At 35.9% G+C, this 21,985-nt stretch overlaps 1 protein-coding gene across 2 annotated transcripts in view; it reads right to left on the bottom strand.

Annotated features, from left to right (window-relative positions):
- Nucleotides 1–21,985, bottom strand: part of CALCRL (calcitonin receptor like receptor) — a 129,460-nt gene that overhangs the window by 9,852 nt on the left and 97,623 nt on the right. For both annotated transcript variants that reach the window (XM_019969624.2, XM_019969629.2), the window contains 4 exons: nt 8,959–9,085; nt 5,741–5,894; nt 2,099–2,159; nt 1,949–2,015 (listed from right to left, as the gene is read on the bottom strand). In XM_019969624.2, coding sequence (XP_019825183.2) covers nt 1,949–2,015; nt 2,099–2,159; nt 5,741–5,894; nt 8,959–9,085 — 409 coding nt within the window. The remainder of the gene's footprint in view (nt 1–1,948; nt 2,016–2,098; nt 2,160–5,740; nt 5,895–8,958; nt 9,086–21,985) is intronic.

The raw sequence follows: 21,985 nt of genomic DNA, 5'->3' as shown, positions 1-21,985 counted from the left end.
CTGGGCATAAAAATATTCCACTACTATTCTTTTAGAGAATTCAATGGAGCATATGTTTCAAAAATAAACAGCTAACTATAGTCCTGATGGAAACACATCTATGAAAAGAAACATGGTTACAGACATAGGAATGTCTCTGTTAAAGACAAAAGCCACATAAGCCACTTCAACAGGTGTAAAAATGAAATGTGATGAACCAACACATCAGCTGCTATTCCACCTATCCTACTGTATTCCCTCCCAGGGCATTCATTATTATTTTAAAACATTTGACTAAGTGGAAATTACTACCAACCCATAGAAGAAGAGTATAATACCATTTTATCTGTTTATAAATTTAGAATATTTTATAATCCTAATATACAAAAATCACAATTATAAAAATCAGTATAAATGTTGCTATTTAGATGCCCATTATAAGAAAACTTCTAAATGCAAAGTGCTTCTCCAAAATGCAAGTCTGATTTAAAATGTAAAACTAGAAATGAGAATGTCCTCCTGATTTTCTGTAAATACTTCCACTTATTTTAAATACAAATAGAGAAAAAATTGTGAAGTTTAGATGAATTACATCTGAATCTCATTTATCTTAGAGAAAAACAAAGTAAGTAAAAAAAGAAGAAATATATTAACTCCAACACCCATAAAGCTCACGTAGGTGGTAGGTACCATGGGACATTTTTCACACCATGATACCACCTAGGGTCACAGCAGGAAGCCTGAGCTCAGTGGCGACAGGATTCCTGAAAGTACTCCCCTACTAGATTAGCCAGCAATCACTTACTATGCACTGAAGTGAGCTAAACGTTTCTCACTAAACACAAATTAAATGCATCCTCTCTTAATTTCCCCTTAGCAAGATCTCAAAAGTGCTGTAGCCATTCAATTACCACCCTGCTCAAGGGGAAATGTGGCAGAGGACGTCTGAGTGGAAAGAAACTGATTGTGGTTGAAATATTTTATTTATAAAAATTGTGCAAAAAACATGTGACCATATAAACAATCGCTAGAGCACCTCCCAAGACCTTGGAATTGCCCAGTGGGAAGACCCAGAGCTTAAACAAAGGCAGAACATTTTATCCTGGCAGAAAAAAAAGGGCTCCTAATCTTTTGTCAGGCCAAAAAAAAAAATAGAAAAAGGGTTATGTACATAATGTGGATTTTCACTTCCTTTCTTACTGAGCAGCTAGATGGGCTATTATCCTAATTACACCACGTTCTCTTTCCTCCCAGCGTTGATGTGGACAAGCTCTTTCAAGAACTGTGCTAATTGCTGTTACATTTCTCACTTGTTAAGTGCATTTATTATTTCCTTAACCTTCTGATTTAGAGTTTTGATTGCCACCCACACTCACTAGATCCCTCCTCTGCCCTCCTCTGTTGTGCTCGGCACCCTGGAGGCTCTGAGGCAGCTCTGAGGACCACTTCATCACCAGACTTTCTTGCCCTCAGACTTTTGCTGCATTTGGCCAATGGGAGGAGCCAGGAGATCAGAGCATGGGCAGAGAGAGAAGTTTGAGTGTTTCTTTCTCCTTTTTCCCTGTTAGGCTGTGGTTTTGGCAGTAGCTGCATTCCTCTACCCAAGGCCACACTTCCTTCTGGGCCAGCCCTCCTCACATTCACCCAACCCAAGGAACACTGTTCTGTCCTCTCCTCTTCTCTTCAAGTCTAGCCATGATAATAGCATCCCACTGTTGGCCCCTGCTACCTCACCATCCTTGTGAATTAGTTCCTTTACTCTTTTTGCCATCACTTCAAATAAGTCCTCCAGTTATTTAAAAAAAAAAAAAACTCAAATAAACCAACACCTTCATTAAACCCTCTTCAATCAAACACTGTGAGTATGCTATGTCCACTGAAATCCTAAAGGATACCATAGGCTAGATGTTTCAAGAAATAAAGTTGCGCTATGAACAATGACGGGAAAAGGAGCATTTTAATTACATACCAATAAAGCAGCACAAATTGGGCCATGGATAATGTAGAGGAGTTGCGTATCAGAACTGATCCAGCAGCTAGGGGAAAAAGCAGGGAAATTAGGTTGAATATTTTCATTCTACTTACTTCCAATCGAAATAAAAAAGAGAGATTATCTTACTTGTCATTGTAATATAATCTTCTGGCAACAGCGTGAATACAAGCAGGAATCAATGGAAATCCTGTAAATGTCAAACAGAAAATAAATAGGCAACTTTCTCTATAGATGGAATTCCTAAAATATATTATGAACCTTGGAACTCAGAGATATTCTAGGAGCAAAAATAACTGGCCATTATATGCTTATCAAGTAAGTATTATCTGTCTAGTTGAACAGTAAATTTGGTAAAGTATTATGTATCTATATTTTCAAGTATTTGTGTGTATAGTTTATTCTAATATGAGTCATTATGAATCAGTGGACTCCAGAGCCTAAGTTCATAAATGTGCTGCCTATTCTCAGAAGCTTAGAAGAAATTCAGAATCCACACATTTTCTGTAAGATGGAATTAGACAATATTTTGTAGATAATCAGATGTGGGAAGAAGTTGACACTGACTATGTGAAGAAAAAAGGAGAGAGATGGTTTATATATCAGAAATTTTGCATGCTCTTAGCATTCTAAATTAGATATTTCAAAGATAAAATGAGGATAGCTTTTATAAAGGCAACCTGGATACACTAATAGCCTATATACATGGGCTTCCAGGAGGTGCAGGGTAAAGAATCCACCTGCCAACGCAGGAGACACAAGAGATGAGGATTTGGTCCTGGGTTGGCAGATCCCCTGGAGGAGGAAATGACAACTCACTTCGGTATTCTTGCCTGGGAAATCCCACGAACAGAGGAGCCTGGGGGCTACAGTCCAAGGGGTTGCAAAGAGTTGCATACAAATGAACATACACACATACACACATGCAGGTAACTGAGCAAAAATTGCACTGACTTGGGAAACACATATCTGATATTTTTACTATCAAAATATCAATCAATAGAAATAAAATTTATTTCAGTGAAAAAATAAAGATGGTGTGTTTATCAGTTCAGTTCAGTCGCTCAGTCATGTCCGACTCTTTGCCACCCCATGAATCGCAGCATGCCATGCCTCCCTGTCCATAACCAACTCCCGGAGTTCACTCAGATTCAAGTCCATCAAGTCAGTGATGCCATCCAGCCATCTCATCCTCTGTCGTCCCCTTCTCCTCCTGCCCCCAATCCCTCCCAGCATCAGAGTCTTTTCCAATGAGTCAACTCTTCGCATGAGGTGGCCAAAGTATTGGAGTTTCAGCCTCAGCATCAGTCCTTCCAATGAACACCCAAGACTGATCTCCTTATGATGGACTGGTTGGATATCTTGCAGTCCAAGGGACTCTCAAGAGTCTTCTCCAACACCACAGTTCAAAAGCATCAGTTCTTTGGCGCTCAGCTTTCTTCACAGTCCAACTCTCACAACCATACATGACCACTGGAAAAACGATAGCCTTGACTAGACGGACCTTTGTTGGCAAAGTAATGTCTCTGCTTTTCAATATGTTACTAGGTTGGTAATAACTTTCAAGGAGTAAGCGTCTTTTAATTTCATGGCTGCAATCATCATCTGCAGTGATTTTGGAGCCCAAAAAAGTAGTCTGCCACTGTTTCCACTGTTTCCCCGTCTATTTCCCATGAAGTGATGGGACCGGATGCCATGATCTTCGTTTTCTGAATGTTGAGCTTTAAGCCAAATTTTTCACTCTCCTCTTTCACTTTCATCAAGAGGCTTTTGAGTTCCTCTTCACTTTCTGCCATAAGGGTGGTGTCATCTGCATATCTGAGGTTATTGATATTTCTCCCGGCAATCTTGATTCCAGCTTGTGCTTCATCCAGCCCAGTGTTTTTCATGATGTACTCTGCATATAAGTTAAATAAGCAGGGTGACAATATACAGCCTTGACGTACTCCTTTTCCTATTTGGAACCAGTCTGTTGTTCCATGTCCCGTTCTAACTGTTGCTTCCTGATCTGCATATAGGTTTCTCAAGAGGCAGGTCAGGTGGTCTGGTATTCCCATCTCTTTCAGAATTTTCCACAGTTTATTGTAATCCACACAGTCAAAGGCTTTGTCATAATCAATAAAGCAGAAATAGATGTTCTTTTGGAACTCTTGCTTTTTTGATGATCCAGCGGATGTTGGCAATTTGATCTCTGGTTCCTCTGCCTTCTCTAAAAGCAGTTTGAACATCTGGAAATTCACAGTTCACGTATTGCTGAAGCCTGGCTTGGAGAATTTTGAGCATTACTTTCCTAGTGTGTGAGATGAGTGTAACTGTGCGGTAGTTTGAGCATTCTTTGGCATTGCCTTTCTTGGGGATTAGAATGAAAACTGACCTTTCCCAGTTCTGGGGCCACTGCTGAGTTTTCCAAATTTGCTGGCATATTGAGTGCAGCACTTTCAAAGCCTCATCTTTTAGGATATGAAATAGCTCCACTGGAATTCCATCACCTCCACTAGCTTTGTTCATAGTGATGCTCTCTAAGGCCCACTTGACTTCACATTCCAGGATGTCTGGCTCTAGGTGAGTGATCACACCATCGTGATTATCTGGGTCGTGAAGATCTTTTTTGTAAGTTCTTCTGTGTATTCTTGCCATCTCTTCTTAAATATCTTCTGCTTCTGTTAGGTCCATACCATTTCTGTCCTTTATCAGGCCCATCTTTGCATGAAATGTTCCGTTGTATCTTTAGTTTTCTTGAAGAGATCTCTAGTCTTTCCCATTCTGTTGTTTTCTTCTATTTCTTTGCATTGATCACTGAGGAAGGCTTTCTTATCTCTCCTTGCTATTCTTTGGAATATATCTCTGCATTCAAATGAGAATATCTTCTCTTTTCTCCTTTGCTTTTCACTTCTTTTCTTTTCACAGCTATTTGTAGGGCCTCCTCAGACAGCCATTTTGCTTTTTTTGCTTTTCTTTTCCATGGGGATGGTCTTTATCCCTGTCTCCTGTACAATGTCACGAACCTCCGTCCATAGTTCATCAGGCACTCTATCTATCAGATCTAGTCCCTTAAATCTATTTCTCACTTCCACTGTATAATCATAAGGGATTTGATATTTATGGTACCTCTATATCTCTACTTCTATTATCTGATTGGGTAAATAGATAGATGGATAGATACATAAATATAATTTCAGTTTTGTTTCTGGAAACTAGTTCTATTGCATTCTTTTTAATATTTTATGTTTCTCTTTATTCCAGTTATTTAAGAAATATGCCAAAAATGTATTATTTTTTGCTTTGTGAATAATAACACGTCAGATGATTGTGTGGAAAAAGATTTTTTTGGCTGTCAATTCAATTACTGAATCCTCTACTCTTAAAATGATAATTTTTTTTAAAGAAGCCTTTTCATAATGGAAGTTCAAAGCTAGTTAAGACCAATGCCCTCATTTTGTACATGAGGAAAAAGGAAATTCAGAATAGTGCAAAGACTAGATCCTTTCATTTATAATTCTATTGTTTTAGTCACTACATAGTCAGCCAAAACATACACTGGAATATTAAATAGAAAAAAAATACCTGTATCATTAATTGTCCTGTAGTTACTGAAAACAGTGAGTCAGTGGTACTTTAAATATTTTAATTTACAGCAATAAGCAAAGGTTAATCAGTTGATATTGTTTTAAAAATGATTAATCATAAGTATATTTTTATTTCAAAGGAACTCTGCATCCTTCAAAAGCTTTTTTAAAAGATGGATCAGTAGATATGCATAATGGCACGTACCCCAGCCAAGAAAATAATACCACATCAAGTGCTGCTTCTCTGCAAATACAGCCACTACAACAAGCGTGTGTAGGTAAATGCCTTCACAAAGCATCCAAAAGTAGTTACAGCCCATCAGGTAGAGATGGATGAACTGGGACACTTTACAGCTAACCTGTGAGGGGAAAAGAAAGTCATATATACGTTATACACACATACACACACATACACACATATGTATATGTCTGTGTTTTTTAGCTGTGTCACACACCTTGGGAGATCTTAGGTCCCTGACCAGGGATGGAATCTGGGCCCAAGCAGTGGAAACACAGGCCTAATCCCTGGACCACCAAGGGAGTCCCAGAAGGCAATCAATATTTAGTTGTTTATAAATGAACATGTAAAGCAATATTCTAGTTTAGTTTAGTTGTACAGAAACACAGACTTTTCTCTCCTCTACACCAGATTTTTCCCACTAATGATTCAGATTTGTAAAGGCCAGTCTTCATTCCTATCTAATGGTGCCTCCTTAAAGGATTTAGCCACTGACTCCAGAGATTTATGATACATCTCCCAGGAAATATGCAAATTCCAAATTTACTACATTTAGTGGATGTGTATTTTCTTAATATTGTTCTAGCTATTGTGTAATTACAAGTAAAAAAGTTTACCCATGAATGACTTTATGTCTATTTTAACTATGTCATCATGAACTCCTTGATTGTTACATTCTATTGGATTGGAAAACTTGTAATAATTATATTCATAATTTTAAAAGCATTCATGAAAAGCACCAAATACTTGAGGAAGCCCTGCATGCTACCAGTGTGTATGCTTATTAAATAATATCTAATTAACCCATTCTTTTTTTTTATTGAAATACAGGATTTGAGGATTTCATGTAGGTAAAAGAAGGAAACGCTATGCTTTTCCCTTCTCTTTTCCTGAGGTCTTCACTTTCTTTTTTTTTTTTTTTTACTCTTAAAGAGACAGTTTAAATATTGCATAAAGAAAACATGAAGGAGTAAAAGATATTATTTACTCCGTCAACAAGAGGAATACATTTAAAGCTCTCCCAGAAATACACAGCCAGTTACTACCATCAACTCCGATTTTCAGACTGGATCTCAAATAGTTAGTGTGTATTATCATTGTTTTTAGAATAAGAAGCTTTTTGCACTGAAAGGAAAACTGGAAATTAGATGCACTAGAAAATAAATAGTAGATTATCATAGAATACTAGTAATAACATTAGTTAGTGCATTGAGCTGGCTTAAAAATATTTTTGTGTGTATTATTTTATGTAATCCCCAAAGTAATTCTGCGAGGCATGCTTTACATCACTAGTCACACATTTTATAGACAAAAAACTGAGTATTGAAGAAGTTAAATTATTTGCTAATATTCATACATCAATCAAAAACTACAAAAACATCAATCAAAGCTACACTTTGAACACAATTTTGTTTACTCGATCAAATGTTATACCTTCTGACTGAGGATAATTAAAAAACTATTCTTTTAGTAAATACATCTGCAGTATTTAAATGTTGTCTCAAAAATATAGCTGAGTTATTTAACTACATACCTAGAAATAATAAGCCTCATATATAAAATTTTATTTGTATAGTTTTTAGATACATGTATCTAATTGGGACAATTCCCAGGTGGCTCAGTGGTAAAGAATCTGCCTGCCAATGCAGGAGACATGGGTTCGATCCTTGGGTCAGGAAGATCCCCTGGTGAAAGAAAGGACAACCCACTCCAGTATTCTTGCCTGGGATATCACATGGACAGAGGAGCTTGGCTGGCTACAGTCCATGGGGTCTCAAAGAGTCAGTCAGGAGTGAACCCACAGAGCATACAATTGGGCTTCCAATTCCTGATTTCATTAAAAAATTAATCTACAAACTATTATGATAAAAAAGCATGCTGCAGAAAAACATTTTTATGACAGAATTGGAGTTATAAACAGATAATAAATTTTCCAAGAATATATTAAAAGTAACTACATTACATTTTGCAACTTATGTGTTAAACAGAACATCCTTGTATATAAGCATAATATTTAGAGTCTCTTTCTCTGAAGCTTTATGACAAAACTCTGAATCTCCTTGCTCTAGAGAAATGCACTCTAAAATGGCAGGATATTCGCCAATTTTTTTGTTTTGCTAATTATACTCCAGTGTTTTCTCACCCAGTGACTTTAGAGTGGAACATATACAAGATTAAGCAATCCGGATGCACATGTGCAAATAATGCAGGGAATTTTAGAATTTGCAAGTCACCCTAAAAGCACACATAAAACACATATGAGAAGATTGGTTATTGGCTCATCGTGTGAAAATTCCTTCCCTTCTTTCATTTCAAAAACTAGATAACTTAATCTTTAAAAAACTACTTTATGTATGCATATATACATATGCATACAAATCTACATCCAAAACTGTAGTATAGATGCTACAAATATTATAAAAGCAGGCAATTAAAAAACTCAAATTTATGATTGCTATTTATGCAGATATTTTAATTTAAATATAGCTTAAATGCCCATAGAGTTTTGCAGAAAATGTATACCTTTATATAAGTAAACATCAGGTTATGTTTTTAAAATATAGTTTTTATGTTATGATAGTTTCTGTGCTTATTTTGTATGTCTTTTGATACTTATCATAAAACCTGTGCTTCCAAAGCGATTGTAGGGAACAGTTTATAAGGATTGCTGAGGCTATTAGGATTGCGTAGAGTATTTTAAAACTTTTATGTTGGTAAAATTTAACATTATACACATATAAGTCATTTCTCCCCTGGTTTTATCAACTCTTTTAAATCAGCCTGATATCAAGCATATAATTTCCATTTTCCATTTTCATGTCCTGTCTTTTTCTAACTAGAGTTAGTTGCTTTGATTGATTTTTTTAAATTTGATTGAGTAAATATTATGTCCCACCAGCAGCAAGATTCTAACCATAAAATGAGGTGAAAACATGCAACGTATCGATAACTGAAACAAAGTATTTTTCCTTTTGCTGTTCAATATTTATACCTTGGGGAATATTGAGATACATTTACTTTTCTCAATTGGAATATAGCTACATATACATACTCTTTATGTGTCAGACATAAACTATGCATATATTAGTACTTAAACGTATACATATACATGTATGAACCCCTGCTCCCTACCTCTCCTATTTCTTCCCCATTAACCCCCGGAACTTAGACCTTATTTTACTTACAGGATTTGTGGCCACTAAGGCCTGGTTGTTGGCCACTGCAGTGAGATGAATGATGGTTATGACAGAATTACAAACGAAAGAGAAGAACAAATTTTTGTGCAAGGTAATCCTTTGGCAACTTAGGCTCCTAAAAGGCAAGAGAAAGCAAAGTGTGTTGACGTCATAAAATGTTTCTACATTTTGTGTTAACAATCATTCAAATGAGATACATTCACAATTCATAGCAGCTGCTCCAAATTTGGAAGGAGTATTTTTTTTCCTCAAGATTTACTCATCTTAAAATCTTAATTAGGGAAAACCTAAAATTGCTTAAAACATAGAGACACATGAGTTGGTTCAGTACAGGTAGACATATATAAGGACAGGAAATTTGTACAAGGCCTCTACATAAATTTCTTCCCTTAATCTCTCATCATGATTAATATTCTAATTCATTCTGAAGATGTAGAAACTCATATTTAGTGTAGGTAACTAATCAAAAATCATGCAGCTAATTAATTTGAAACTTTGAATTTGTCATCAAATCTCACATAGATAAGGCTCTTTTCATTATGCCACATAGGCAGTTCTATTTATATAGTCTTTTTATGGTTATTTATGGTTCTGTTTGTATACCTCCTGTATGGTAGCAGTGATTATGTAGACCAATCATGAGAAAAATAACATTGTATTTAGAAGAGACGAGTTTTTGCCATACATTGACATGAATCAGTCACAGGTATACATGTGTCTCCCCATCCTGAACCCCAAACCAGCACAATATTATAAAGTAATTAGCTTCAATTAAGACAAATAAATTTAAAATAAGAAAAGAAAAAATGAGTTGATAAAAATATAGATTTAGCAACCAATGAGATTAGGTCAGCTTTACTGATTTTTTTTTTAATTGGCCTAGCCATAGGTAAGACATAAAAAAAATTACCTCCTTTTACTGCAAGTTCTCATGTGTAAAACAAAATTTAAAAACTGGCTAGATGGAGTTCATATAGAAATAGATTTCAGGAGCAGACGTCATTAATGACAAGTACTGCTGCTCTTTAGCTTGAATTCACATCTGCTCTACAAGCTTGTATATGGCTGCCTTACCTATGATCAAATACCATCTAAGTACTACCTCTTTTATGAAGGATTATTATGGGTAAAGTTTTAAAATAACAGACAAGATTCCACTAGAAACTGAATACTTAATATCAAAACAGAACATATATGTAGGAAGACATGAGAAATCATTTCATTAGAAAGACTTAAAGCTCATTTTCATTTTTATACAATTATGCAATTAAGATGATCAACCTAGATAATCCACCCTATATAACTCAAGCCAATGACTTCTACTTTGGAAACTTTAAGAAGGTTTTAACTATCACTTTATATTAAATAGACTGTGTTCCCAGGATATTATAGTTAGGCTGAGATGCCAAGGTTCTTTTCTATATTTTAAAATGCAAAGTTTAAGCTATATTGTCTCTGAAATCTCTTGCAGCTGTAAGTTTACGATCCTATGTATCGTTCTAGTAATTTAAAGGATTTGAAAGTAAATCCAATCCAAATCAAGATTTATGGAATTTCAATGCATGCCTTTCACAGAAGTGAGTGCTCTCAGGGAAACTTCTCTGAAAGGCTTCATAAACAAGATGGCCCACAGATCAATCACTGTGTGTGAGACAGTCACAGACCTACAACTGTGGAGTCCGTCTGGAGTCCATCAAAACAGAAACAGCTGAGCGCTGCTGGTGTTTGCATATTAGAGAGTCTTAATTTGACTTGACTTTGCAATGCACGATAGTAGTGGGAAGCAGACAGGGATCAAGGAACAGTGTAAAAATGATACTCTAAAGAGAAGAACACTCTTTGAAAGCTAAGGAGTGGCATGAGTCCTGTTATTTCAGTGAAGACATCACTGGGGCAAAGACGGCTCTGTTCTTGAGAAAAATGCCACGGCAGTGACGAGTGTTTTGTGTTCAGTGAGAGTGAAGAGAATTGATGAATATGAGGAGAAGTCTAACAAAAATATTCTTTTCAAATCATTTATGCACATTATGTGTAGTTTACTTCTCTTAATTTAGAACTCTTCTATGTTGAAAATTATGAACACAAAGAATTTGTCCACATGGTCTTATTTTTAAATGCCTGTCTTGAGTTTACCCTGTGTCTATGGAATACCAACTATTATTTAGGGAAAGACTGCTTACCCATGCAAATATAAAATGCCCGTGCTCTTTTTTAGTAACAGAATTTAGATAACTCAGCTACCATCATGGGAAAAAAATGTTTTCCTTAACTGGGTTGTTTTGCCCTTTTCTGCTGAACACACTTATATCCAGGCCATTGGTTAAGATATATATATATATATAAACAAAATTTCATAGTTTTCAAATTATGACCAAAAGAGTAGGAGGGTTTGCTTAGACAGCATCAGAAATATTTTTTTTAGGAACTAAATTGGAATGAATGAAAACAAACATTAAAAAAGGTTTTCAAAAATAGCTATTCATGATGGAAGTAGGAGCTGAAAGATATGAGCTGAGGAACATAAAGCAAACAGCATTTATAACTGTTGATGTTTATAGCATTCACATGTGAAAAGTGAAATTAATAAAATAAAATGCCAACTGCAGTTAGTTGGAAAACAAATTTAATTTTTCATGTGTTCATTTAAATTTCCTTCTTTTCTCTATGATAGTTTGTATTTCTGTTTCTCTGAGAATTCCCACTTTGCTAATGACTCTACTATCTCAATCTAGCTTGAAAGTTAAAAATTTAAAAATGAGCTGCTGGTATCTATTCTTGTTTAAAATTGGAATTATTGTGAATACAGACCAAAAAAAAAAAACATGTTTCTTATTCTTTTACTATGTGATAAAAGAATATACCGCATTTCCCTCTAGACCCATAGGGGGCTTCCCCAACGGCTCAGCAGTAAAGAATTCATCTGTACTGCAGGAGACTCAGGAGACATGGCTTCAGTCCCTGGGTTGGGAAGATCTCCTGGAGGAACGCATGGCAACCCACTCCAGTATTCTTGCCTGGAGAATCCCATGGACAGAGGAGACTAGTGGGCTACAGTCCATAGCGTCTCAAAGTGTCAGACACAACTGAGTGACTAAGCACAATACCATAGTATGGGAAAAATTTTGAAATGATAGAATGAAACTCTGCTGTAAATGAATTATTGAAATCAAAGCCAAATACTTGAGAGGACACATGAAATCATTTCAATAGACACGTAAAGCTTACTTTGAATGTTTTACAAAATTATGTTAATAATATGGTCAACATGATAACCTGCCATATATAACTCAAACCATATACTTCTGTTTTAGAAATCCTGATATTCTATTTACTCTCTATATTGTTGTTACATAGTGAACCATTGCCAAATCATTTTCAGTTTGTTTTGTATAAAATATGCCCTACTATCCATAACATTAGCCTATAGCTTTGGTTTCTTCTATTTCTTCCTCCAGGTTCTGTGCAACTTAAATGTAGACAAATGCTATCTGACATGATTTATATCAATGTCTAGTAGTAAAAATGGTTCACATTTTTCTAGTGATGCATACTATTTTCTTTTAAAATCATTCATTAATACATATACATACATTAGGCCAAATAAAATCAACTTGAAAATAAAAACCAAAATACGTATTTGGCAAATACAGTGGTTTGTTTAAGTGAAATACTAAAATAGTTGGGTATTTTTTCAAATGCTAACCTGCAACCAATATAACCTATTCCAAATTTTTAAATGTGATTATTTAACTCTTTTTATCTCTCTCTCTCTCTCTATATATATATATATAAACTGTTTTTATATATATATATAACTGGCTTAGAGATTGTTTTATGAAAATCCCTGTCTGCTTTCTTTAAATGTTATCCTAGTATAACCACAGAATAGAAAATGTGGTTTGTGGGTCTGGATTGTTTCCATTTCATATTCTCTACATATAATTATTTCAGAACACTACTTCAATATGCACTTTTGACAGAGTTATATGCTCTAAGTTATATGCACATATGCACTAAGCAGAGTTATAGAGGCAGTTGGCATAAGTGTGTCAACAAATCCATTATACACCATGTGTAATGGAACCATGCCTTTCAATGCTCTCTTGGATCAACTAGAAGCAGGTAACATCAAGTCAGAGTGGCTTTTGAAGCCTGACCTGAGATTAAATCTGGACTGTGCCACCTACTGAAAGTGTGACTTTGGACAAGTCATTTAAAATCCATAATCTTCTGTTTCTGTTTCTTTTCCTTTTCTATAATATAGGATAACAATAGCACTACATAGGATTGATTGGAAGGTTAAATGAGTTAAATCATGTCTAGTGCTTAGTATAATATCTAACCTATAGTGAATATTCCAAGTTAGGTTAACTATTATTTTTAACATAGGTTTTCATATGGCTAATTTTAATTAAATTCTCTAATAGTTTTCTCTCACAAATAATAAAACAGCATCGTTTTGTTTGAGAAACATAAAACTACCCATGTTTTAAGTAATGCAATAAAATGGTGTATTTTCACCTTTTTATTAAAAACACAAGAATTTAGCATCAGAAAAACAATTTCCATGTGACAAAGGGCAATGGGTCAAGCAACGTAACTTTTCTTCCTTTGGAATTTTATCCTTGCTAGCATTGTCTGCAAATTACCACTTTCCTTACGATGCTGACCCCAGGTATCATGCTGTTCTATAGTCAAAGTTATTGTTGTCACAGTATGAACAAAATACTTGCCTTTGTTTCCCATTTTTTTGTGTGTGTGTGTGTGGTTTCTTTTTGATTGTTTTTTAATCTCAGTTTTATTTATTTATTTATTTAACTGTACAATATTGTATTGGTTTTGCCATACATTGACTTGAATCTGCCATGAGTGTACATGTGTTCCCCATCCTGAACCCCCCTCCCACCTCCCTCCCCATCCCATCCTTCTGGGTCCTCCCAGTGCACTAGCCTTGAGCACCCTGTATCATGCATCGAACCTGGACTGGCGATTTGTTTCACATGTGATAATTTACATGTTTCAATGCCATTCTCCCATATCATCCCACCCTCGTCCTTTCCTACAGAGTCCAAAAGACTGTTCAATACATCTGTGTCTCTTTTTCTGTCTTGCATAAAGGGTTATCGTTACCATCTTTCTAAATTCCATATATATGCATTAGTATACTGTATTGGTGTTTTTCTTTCTGGCTTACTTCACTCTGTATAATAGGCTCCAGTTTCATCCACCTCATTAGAACTGATTCAAATGTATTTCTTTTTAATGGCTGAGTAATATTCCATTGTGTATATGTACCACAGCGTTCTTGGTTTTATGAGATAGAAATTTCCAAACTACTGTACTCAGTGCTAATCCTGAGCAGAACTATTCATGGAAGAAGAAAATACAAGCAATGAAAGAATCGCCCACTCTACGGTATACTGCTTCTTTATGCTAATTTATCTAATTTAATTTCCCAAATGCTCAGCTTTTCCCACAAGAAAACACAAACCATGTATCCAAAAGGAAAGCCTGTGCCGATCAGAATAGTGCCAAAAACAACAGGAAGAAAGCAATAAATATATGCAAAGAATAAGCAGTATGGCTACTTTTTGTCTATTGTATACAGAACCTTGAGTTGATGGAATTACTTGGTTATATATGACACAAAGTAGACATAACCGCTAGCATTAACTCTCTTTGGAGGCTGCTGGTGATCCATTTGGCCAGATTTAGAAAGAGTCCAAGAGTGTTTCAACCAAGGTGCCCAATGAAGTCCTGCTAGAGAGGTCTCCATCACGGGCCCTCCTCCCATGCCTTTCAAGATTGTTCATTTAGTGTTACATGTAAGTACAGGCTGCATAAGGAATAGACATGCTCATTTTATGTAGCCAAATAGTTTGTTCTGAAGTGCCCCAGTGTAAATGGACTTCCTGGTCTCCTAGTGGGCAGAGAATTAGAGAAGAAATAGTCTGGCCTTCTAAATGCCTGTGATTCTTGCACAATCTCCTGCCCCTCAAAACAAAAAAACAAGCAAAACCGAAAAAGACCCACAAAACTGCAAAAATAAAAATCAAACCAAAAACAACCCTTTTAGAGATAAAACTCATAATAACAGCAGACATCATAATATAGGAGCCTTTACAATATTCCAGTCACAGAGATGAGTACTTTACATTCATTATGTAATTTAACAATCCCTTGAAAATATCATTATCCCTTAATAAAATTAAGGTAAGTTGCTCCAGGTCACAATCTTATTGAGTCTCTTAATATTCATTTAGTTATTTACAACTATTTTTGATGCATAAAATATATTTTTTGTGCACAGTTTCTAGATAACCAGGGAAGCAGTTGTGAACAATATAGAGCAAGATCCTGATCTCCTGTTACTCATGGGACAGCGGAGGGTAAATGGGTGTACATACATTCAGTTCAGTTCAGTCACTCAGTCGTGTCTGACTCTTTGCGAACCCATGAAAAGCAGCATGCCAGGTCTCCCTACCCATCACCAACTCCCCGAGTCCACCCAAACCCATGTCCATTGAGTCAGTGATGCCATCCAACCATCACATTCTCTGTCGTCCCCTTCTCCTCCTACCTTCAATCTTTCCCAGCATCAGGGATTTTTCAAATGAGTCGGCTCTTCGCATCAGGTGGTCCAAGTAATGGAGTATCAGCTTCAACATCACTCCTTCCAATGAACACCCAGGGCCGATCTTTAGGATGATCTGGTTGGATCTCCTTGCAGTCCAAAGGACTCTCAAGAGTCTTCTCCAACAGCACAGTTCAAAAGCATCAATTTTTCTGTGCTCAGCTTTCTTTATAGTCCAACTCTCACAGCCATACCTGACCATTGGAAAAACCACAGCCTTGACTAGATGGACCTTGTTGACAAAGTAATGTATCTGCTTTTTAATATGCTGTCTAGGTTGGTCATAACTTTCCTTCCAAGGAGTAAGCGTTTTTATAATTTCATGGCTGCAATCACCATTTGCATTACATAATGCAATTCTAGGTAGCATTATACGCTTTTTAGAAGTTAAAATAGGATTATGAGATTGATAAAGACTGTACCTTTTTATACAGTTCATAAGGTTCTAAAAGCAAGGATACTGGGGCGGTTTGCCATTTCCTCCTCCAGTATAATGTCTCTGCTTTTCAACACACTATCTAGGTTTGTCATAGCTTTCCTGTCAAGAAGCAATCGTCTTATGGTTTCATGGCTGCAGTCACCTTGTGCAGTGATTTTGGAGTCCAAGAAGAGGAAATCTGTCACTACTTCCACTTTTCCTCTTCTGTTTGCTATGCAGTAATGGGGGCGGATGCCATGATTTTATTTTTTTTAATATTTAGTCTTAAGCCGGCTCTTTCAGTTTTCTTCTTCACCCTCATCAAGGGGCTCTTTAGTTCCTCTTCGCTTTCTGTCATTAAAGTGGTATCATCCACATATCTGAAGTTGTTGATGTTTCTCCTGCCTATCTTGATTCCAGCTTGTAATTAATCTAACCTGGCTTGTCTCATGATGTGATGAGTGTATAGGTTAACCAAACAGGTGACAGCAGACAGTCCTGTTGTATTCCTTTCTCCATCTTGAACCTATCAGCTGTTCCATATAGGGCCCAGACTGTTGCTTCCTGACTTGCATACAGGTTTCTCAGGAGACTGGTAAGATGGTCTGGTATTTCCATCTCTCTGAGTTTTCCACAGTTTGTCATGATCCACACAGTCAAAAGGGTTAGTGTAGTTGATGAAACAGAGATCAGTGTTTTTCTGAAATTCCCTTTCTTTCTCTATAATCCAGCGAATGTTGGCAATTTGATTTCTAGTTCCTCTTCCTTTTTTAAACCGAGCTTGGACATCTGGAAGTTCCTGGTTTGCATAAGTTAAAAGACCTTCCTAGCACGGGAGATGAGTGCGATTGTCTGATGGTTAGCACATTCTTTGGTACTATGCTTCTTAGGAACTGAGATGAGGATTGACCTTTTCCAGTCATGTGGCCACTGCTGGGTCTTCCAGATTTGCTGACACAATGAATGCAAAACCTTGATGGGATCATCCTTTAAGGATTTGAATTGTTCTGCTGGAATTTCATTGTATCCACTAGCCTTATTAACAGCAGTGCTTCTTCCCAGTGGTCATGTATGGTTGTGAGAGCTGGACTGTAAGGAAGGCAGAATGCCAAAGAATTGATGCCTTTGAGCTGTGGTGCTGGGGAAAACTGAATGTCCCTTGGACAGCTTGGAGATCAAACCAATCAATCTTAAGGGAGATCAACTCTGAATATTCACTGGAAAGACTGATGCTGAAGCTGAATCTCCAGTATTTTTGTCATCTGATGCAAACAGACAACTCATTGAAAAAGTCCCTGATCCTGGGAAAGATTGAGGGCAGAAGGAGAAGAGGGCATCAGAGGATGAGATGGCTGGATGGTATCACCAATGCAATGAACATGAACTTGGGCAAACTCCAGGAGATGGTGAGGGACAGGGAAACCTGGCATGCTTCAGTCCCGGGGGTCACAAAGAGTCTGACATGATGGGGCAACTGAACAATAAAGACTATGGCCAGAGTGAGGGATATACTAAAGATAGAACTGAAACTGGAGAAGATAGGCGAGAAAAACATTCCAAACAGAGAAGGCATCTGAATCGAACTTTTTTGTTTTACAAAGTTAAAGCTTAAGGTTTTTGAGCAGTAAAAAGGACAGAAAATGTGAATAAAGCACAAAGAAAAACCCCACACTGTTTTTTAAATTTTTATATTAAAATTAGGAAAATTAAAATCAAACAGCATAAGTTACTAAATGACTTTTTGATTCTGCAGCTCATACTTTTATGTTATGTCTTAATGTTCCATCAGCAAATGCTAACTGGATAAGTAATATCCAATCATTCTTGGGTTTTGTTTTTCCTAACTACTAAGAAGATGCTATAGATGGAAGGGCTTATTTTGCTTTCTCTTGGTATCTAGTCATATCAGTGAATATGGTCAAGGAAAGTCTACAAGAGTAGAAGGTTTGTTGTTGTTTAGTCACTAAGTCATATCCAACTCTTTGTGGACTGTTGTTAAATGGACTGTAGCCTGCCAAGCTCCTCTGTCCATGAGATTTTCCATAGACAGAATACTGGAGTGGGTTGCCATTACCTTCTTCAAGGGATCTTCCTGACCCAGAATTGAAGCTGCATCTCCACTGGCAGGAGGATTCATTACCACTGAGCCAAATGAGATTGCAAATCATATTACGATTTGGGGAAGAAAGATGTTACTTATGTGCCTTCTATTTCAAATTATGAAGTTTTAATCCATTCAAATAACAGTCTAGTTTTTGTACCAAGCAGCGGGTCATTTGCATTCTTAGAACAATTTATCATTTTGTTCCCATGAAAATTTACTTATTCTTAAATAGTAATTATGTTTGAATATACTTTATAAATACACTTATAAATTGTTTCATATTTATAAAAAATATCAACATAAATGTTATCTTTAATATATAGTTGTAGTTTAAATAATAAATTTACCCTTTAAAAAAGTCCAAATTCTTTAATTCAGTTATTTACTTTCTATTTCCATACTTGGACTCCTCTATAAATTAGTACTAGCAATTACGTTATAGAGGAACTGGTTTTTGTTAGAGTAAATCCATTACTTCTTGTAACAGTTTGTCCTTATTTAAATCTGATACTCTAATGTGGAAATGCAATGCTTTTATTATATAATTACACTGGACATATTTAAAAACCTTTCCAGCCAAGACTAACATTACTAAATAGGAATATTTCACCTCTCATTACATTCATTTTGAGAGGGAAGTATTTTTCAGCACATTGATTAAATTAATTAATTTGGAAATGCACTCACTGAGCATGCCCTAATAAAACATTATACGAAAAACCATTTAATTTAACAACATCCAGTGTTAAGCTGAAAGAAGCCTAGGATACATACAATAGAATAGAATGCATCTCAGAACTGTAGGCACAACAAATTAACAATGAATACACTCTTATCACAAGAGTGGAGAAAACAAGGATGGTCCTGGGCAGGCACTCAGAGGGATGTTACTCAAGGACTACTACATGTCTATTTCTGGACTCAGCCACTGTCAAACTTCATTTTTTTTAATTTTAAATTATTTTAACTGGAGGCTGATTACTTTACAATATTGTGGTGGTTTTTGCCATACATTGACATGAATCAGCCACAGGTGTACATGTGCTCCCCATCCTGAACCCCACTTCCACCTCCCTCCCCATCCCATCCCTCAGGGTCATCCCAGTGCACCAGCCCTGAGTGCCCTGTTTCACATCGAACCTGGACTGGAGATCTATTTCACATATGATAATATACATGATTCAATGCTATTCTCTCAAATCATCCCAGCCTCGCCTTCTCCCACAGAGTCCAAAAGTCTGTTCTTTACCTCTGTGTCTCTTTTGCTGTCTTGCATATAGGGTCATCATTATCATCTTTCTAAATTCCATATATATGCATTAATATACTGTATTGGTGTTTTTCTTTCTGACTTACTTTACTCTGTATAATAGACTTCTAAACAGTGCAGTTTTTCCAGATTTTCCACAACCTATTTAAGCCATAGTTCTGATTTGTAAAAACAGGTACATCAGTTTACGGATTGTAGAAGACTCTCTTTTCTCTGTTTCAATGTAGGGTTTCTTTAAATAGTTAGCTTTGTTCAAAACCAATTTAAAGATTCAGTCATAAATAGTTTTCAGGTGAAAAATTACAGCTTAAAGAGGAAAACCGTATTTGTTCAAATTTCAAGAGATATATGAAGAAACTGGAAATGAGATAAAGGTTCACAATATTGATTGAATATTTTCATATATGATAAAAAAAAGGTGAGCATTTGTGACACTTGCCCTGAAAGAAGAAATGTAAGCATTAAAGGATTGTTTTATTAAGCTGAGAAAGCTTTGGTCTATCAACTGGATAGATTTTTTTTTTTTTTTTTTGCTGAATTTTATTCAAGACATTATCTCAATTGCCTAGAAATGATATCATTGTCTATATAGGTGCAAATATGCAACTTGGCTTTAAAATTATTTAGAAGCACTCCCTGAAATGTCAGCAAAATTAAGATGATTAAAAAAAAAGCTACCTTTTTCCACATGCAAGTTTCATGTGCTCTTTTATTTCCTTTGTCTAAGTTAAACATAACAGCAAGATTTTCTATGCTCTCAGATATTAAACAGTAATTAAAATTTAATTTATAGCTAATTCCAGTAAAGCTTATTTATTTTTTTATCTAAAGGGTTCTGCTTTGTTTTTCCAAGGATCATTATGAGTAAGAGCCTCTCAGGGCTTGGCAAATCCTAAAGTTCTGTCTCTCTCTCTTCCCCTCCCTTTCTGTTTCCTTTCTTTTTATCTCCCATTCTCTTTGCTTTAATTGACTCTAATATAAAACTGAAGTATATCTGGTAAATAGTGTTTCATGTTCTCTGTTTCTAATTTAAAGCATGGCCAAGTAGTAGACCTTTCTTTTTTCTCTCTAAATAAAAAGTAACAAACAGCACCCTAAATCAACTTTTTTGTCCAGTCTTGGTTTTTATTAGGATGGACCAGTGACCTTCAATTAACAAACGAAAAATAAAAAGCTGCCTCTACCCTCTACTAAGCAAGAATGACTGCAGTTTGAGGAGCTGGGTTCAGAAGCAGAAGTGAGCTATTGATAGATTTTTGTACACACAATGATTTCATGTGAAACATCAGCTCCCCAGGGAATTGTTTCCAGGTTAGTTGGAAAAAAGCAAAGATTTCTATTGCCCCTGACTGTATGAACACGCTTTATTAACTATTCAGTTAAGCATTTTCTGAGATGTCCTTGGTCTTCTTTGGATCTAGCTGCAGGGTATCCTCTATTATTGTACACAGATACTTCTACTGGTTAGAATTGTAGAGTCTTAGTCTAATGCCTTTCTTTGTTGATGGAGACAACAGAGGCCAGACAAATTCAAGGGACTTGTCCAAGGTCACAGATAAGTCATGGGAAAGTGCATCCTACAAAAATGTTTCCAAATCCATTCATGTCTTCATTCCTTAAAAATATGTTAAGTGCCTACTATGCACAAGATTAGATACTAAGCCCTGGAACATGTAAAGAAACAAGCAGTGATGACTCCTGCTCTCATGGCGCTAACTTTGTCATGTCCTTTCCATTATTTCTTATTTTAGCACACAGTTGTTTTGTGTTGATAGTGGCTTTTCCTATTTTAATAGATAGTTCTGGGGAGTATGTAATAAGAATGCATTAAAATCAAAGACTACAAATTCAAGTACTGAGTCAGCTATGTGGTATATTGTGGACATAGAGTTTTATTATTTTCAACTAATTTATTAATACTTAATCACAATTTTTACTGATATAATTATACAAAGAACTGTTCATTCATTGTGTATTGATTTTGAGGTAGGAGATAGATGGGCTCCAGGCTGGACATTTGCAATCAACCAGCCTCACTACTGCCTCATCAAGATCAGTTTTTCTATGGGAATGTTATAACAATTTCTGTTAAAAATGTGGCACACATAAAACTAGAAATTGTGTTCTTTAATTATATTTTTAAAGAGCTCACTGTTAAAACATGCCCATCAGGGCTAAATGTTTATATAAACTCTTTCCATGGACAAATAAGAGAGAGCAAAAGTGAAAACTGTGCCAGTAATAGTGTTTTCTAAATGAGACTCGTTACTTAACAATGCATGCATATCATCTCAGTTACAATATAGATACTAATAGAATCTGCATTTTAAAGATGTGAAATTGATGATTAGAGAAATTAGAGAAGTTATTGGATGCTAGGCACCAAGAAGCTGATGAAGGTAGAATCTGACATCAGATATGCCTGTTTAGAGAACATACTCTTAACCACTCACCTGTAATGAAGAATGTCGAAAACAGAAAAGGGCATTTAGAATGCTATATCTAGGTCAAACTTGACCCTGGTTTCTCATGTTTTATCTAAAGCCTGAGTTTGTCTAATAAAAAAGAAAAATGAATCTGAAGCTTTGC

Source organism: Bos indicus, chromosome 2 (genome assembly GCF_029378745.1).
Source record: "Bos indicus isolate NIAB-ARS_2022 breed Sahiwal x Tharparkar chromosome 2, NIAB-ARS_B.indTharparkar_mat_pri_1.0, whole genome shotgun sequence".
Classification (NCBI taxonomy): Eukaryota; Metazoa; Chordata; class Mammalia; order Artiodactyla; family Bovidae; genus Bos; species Bos indicus.
The sequence above is the reverse complement of the archived record's forward strand: the minus strand, read 5'-3'. Positions and strand labels throughout refer to the sequence as shown.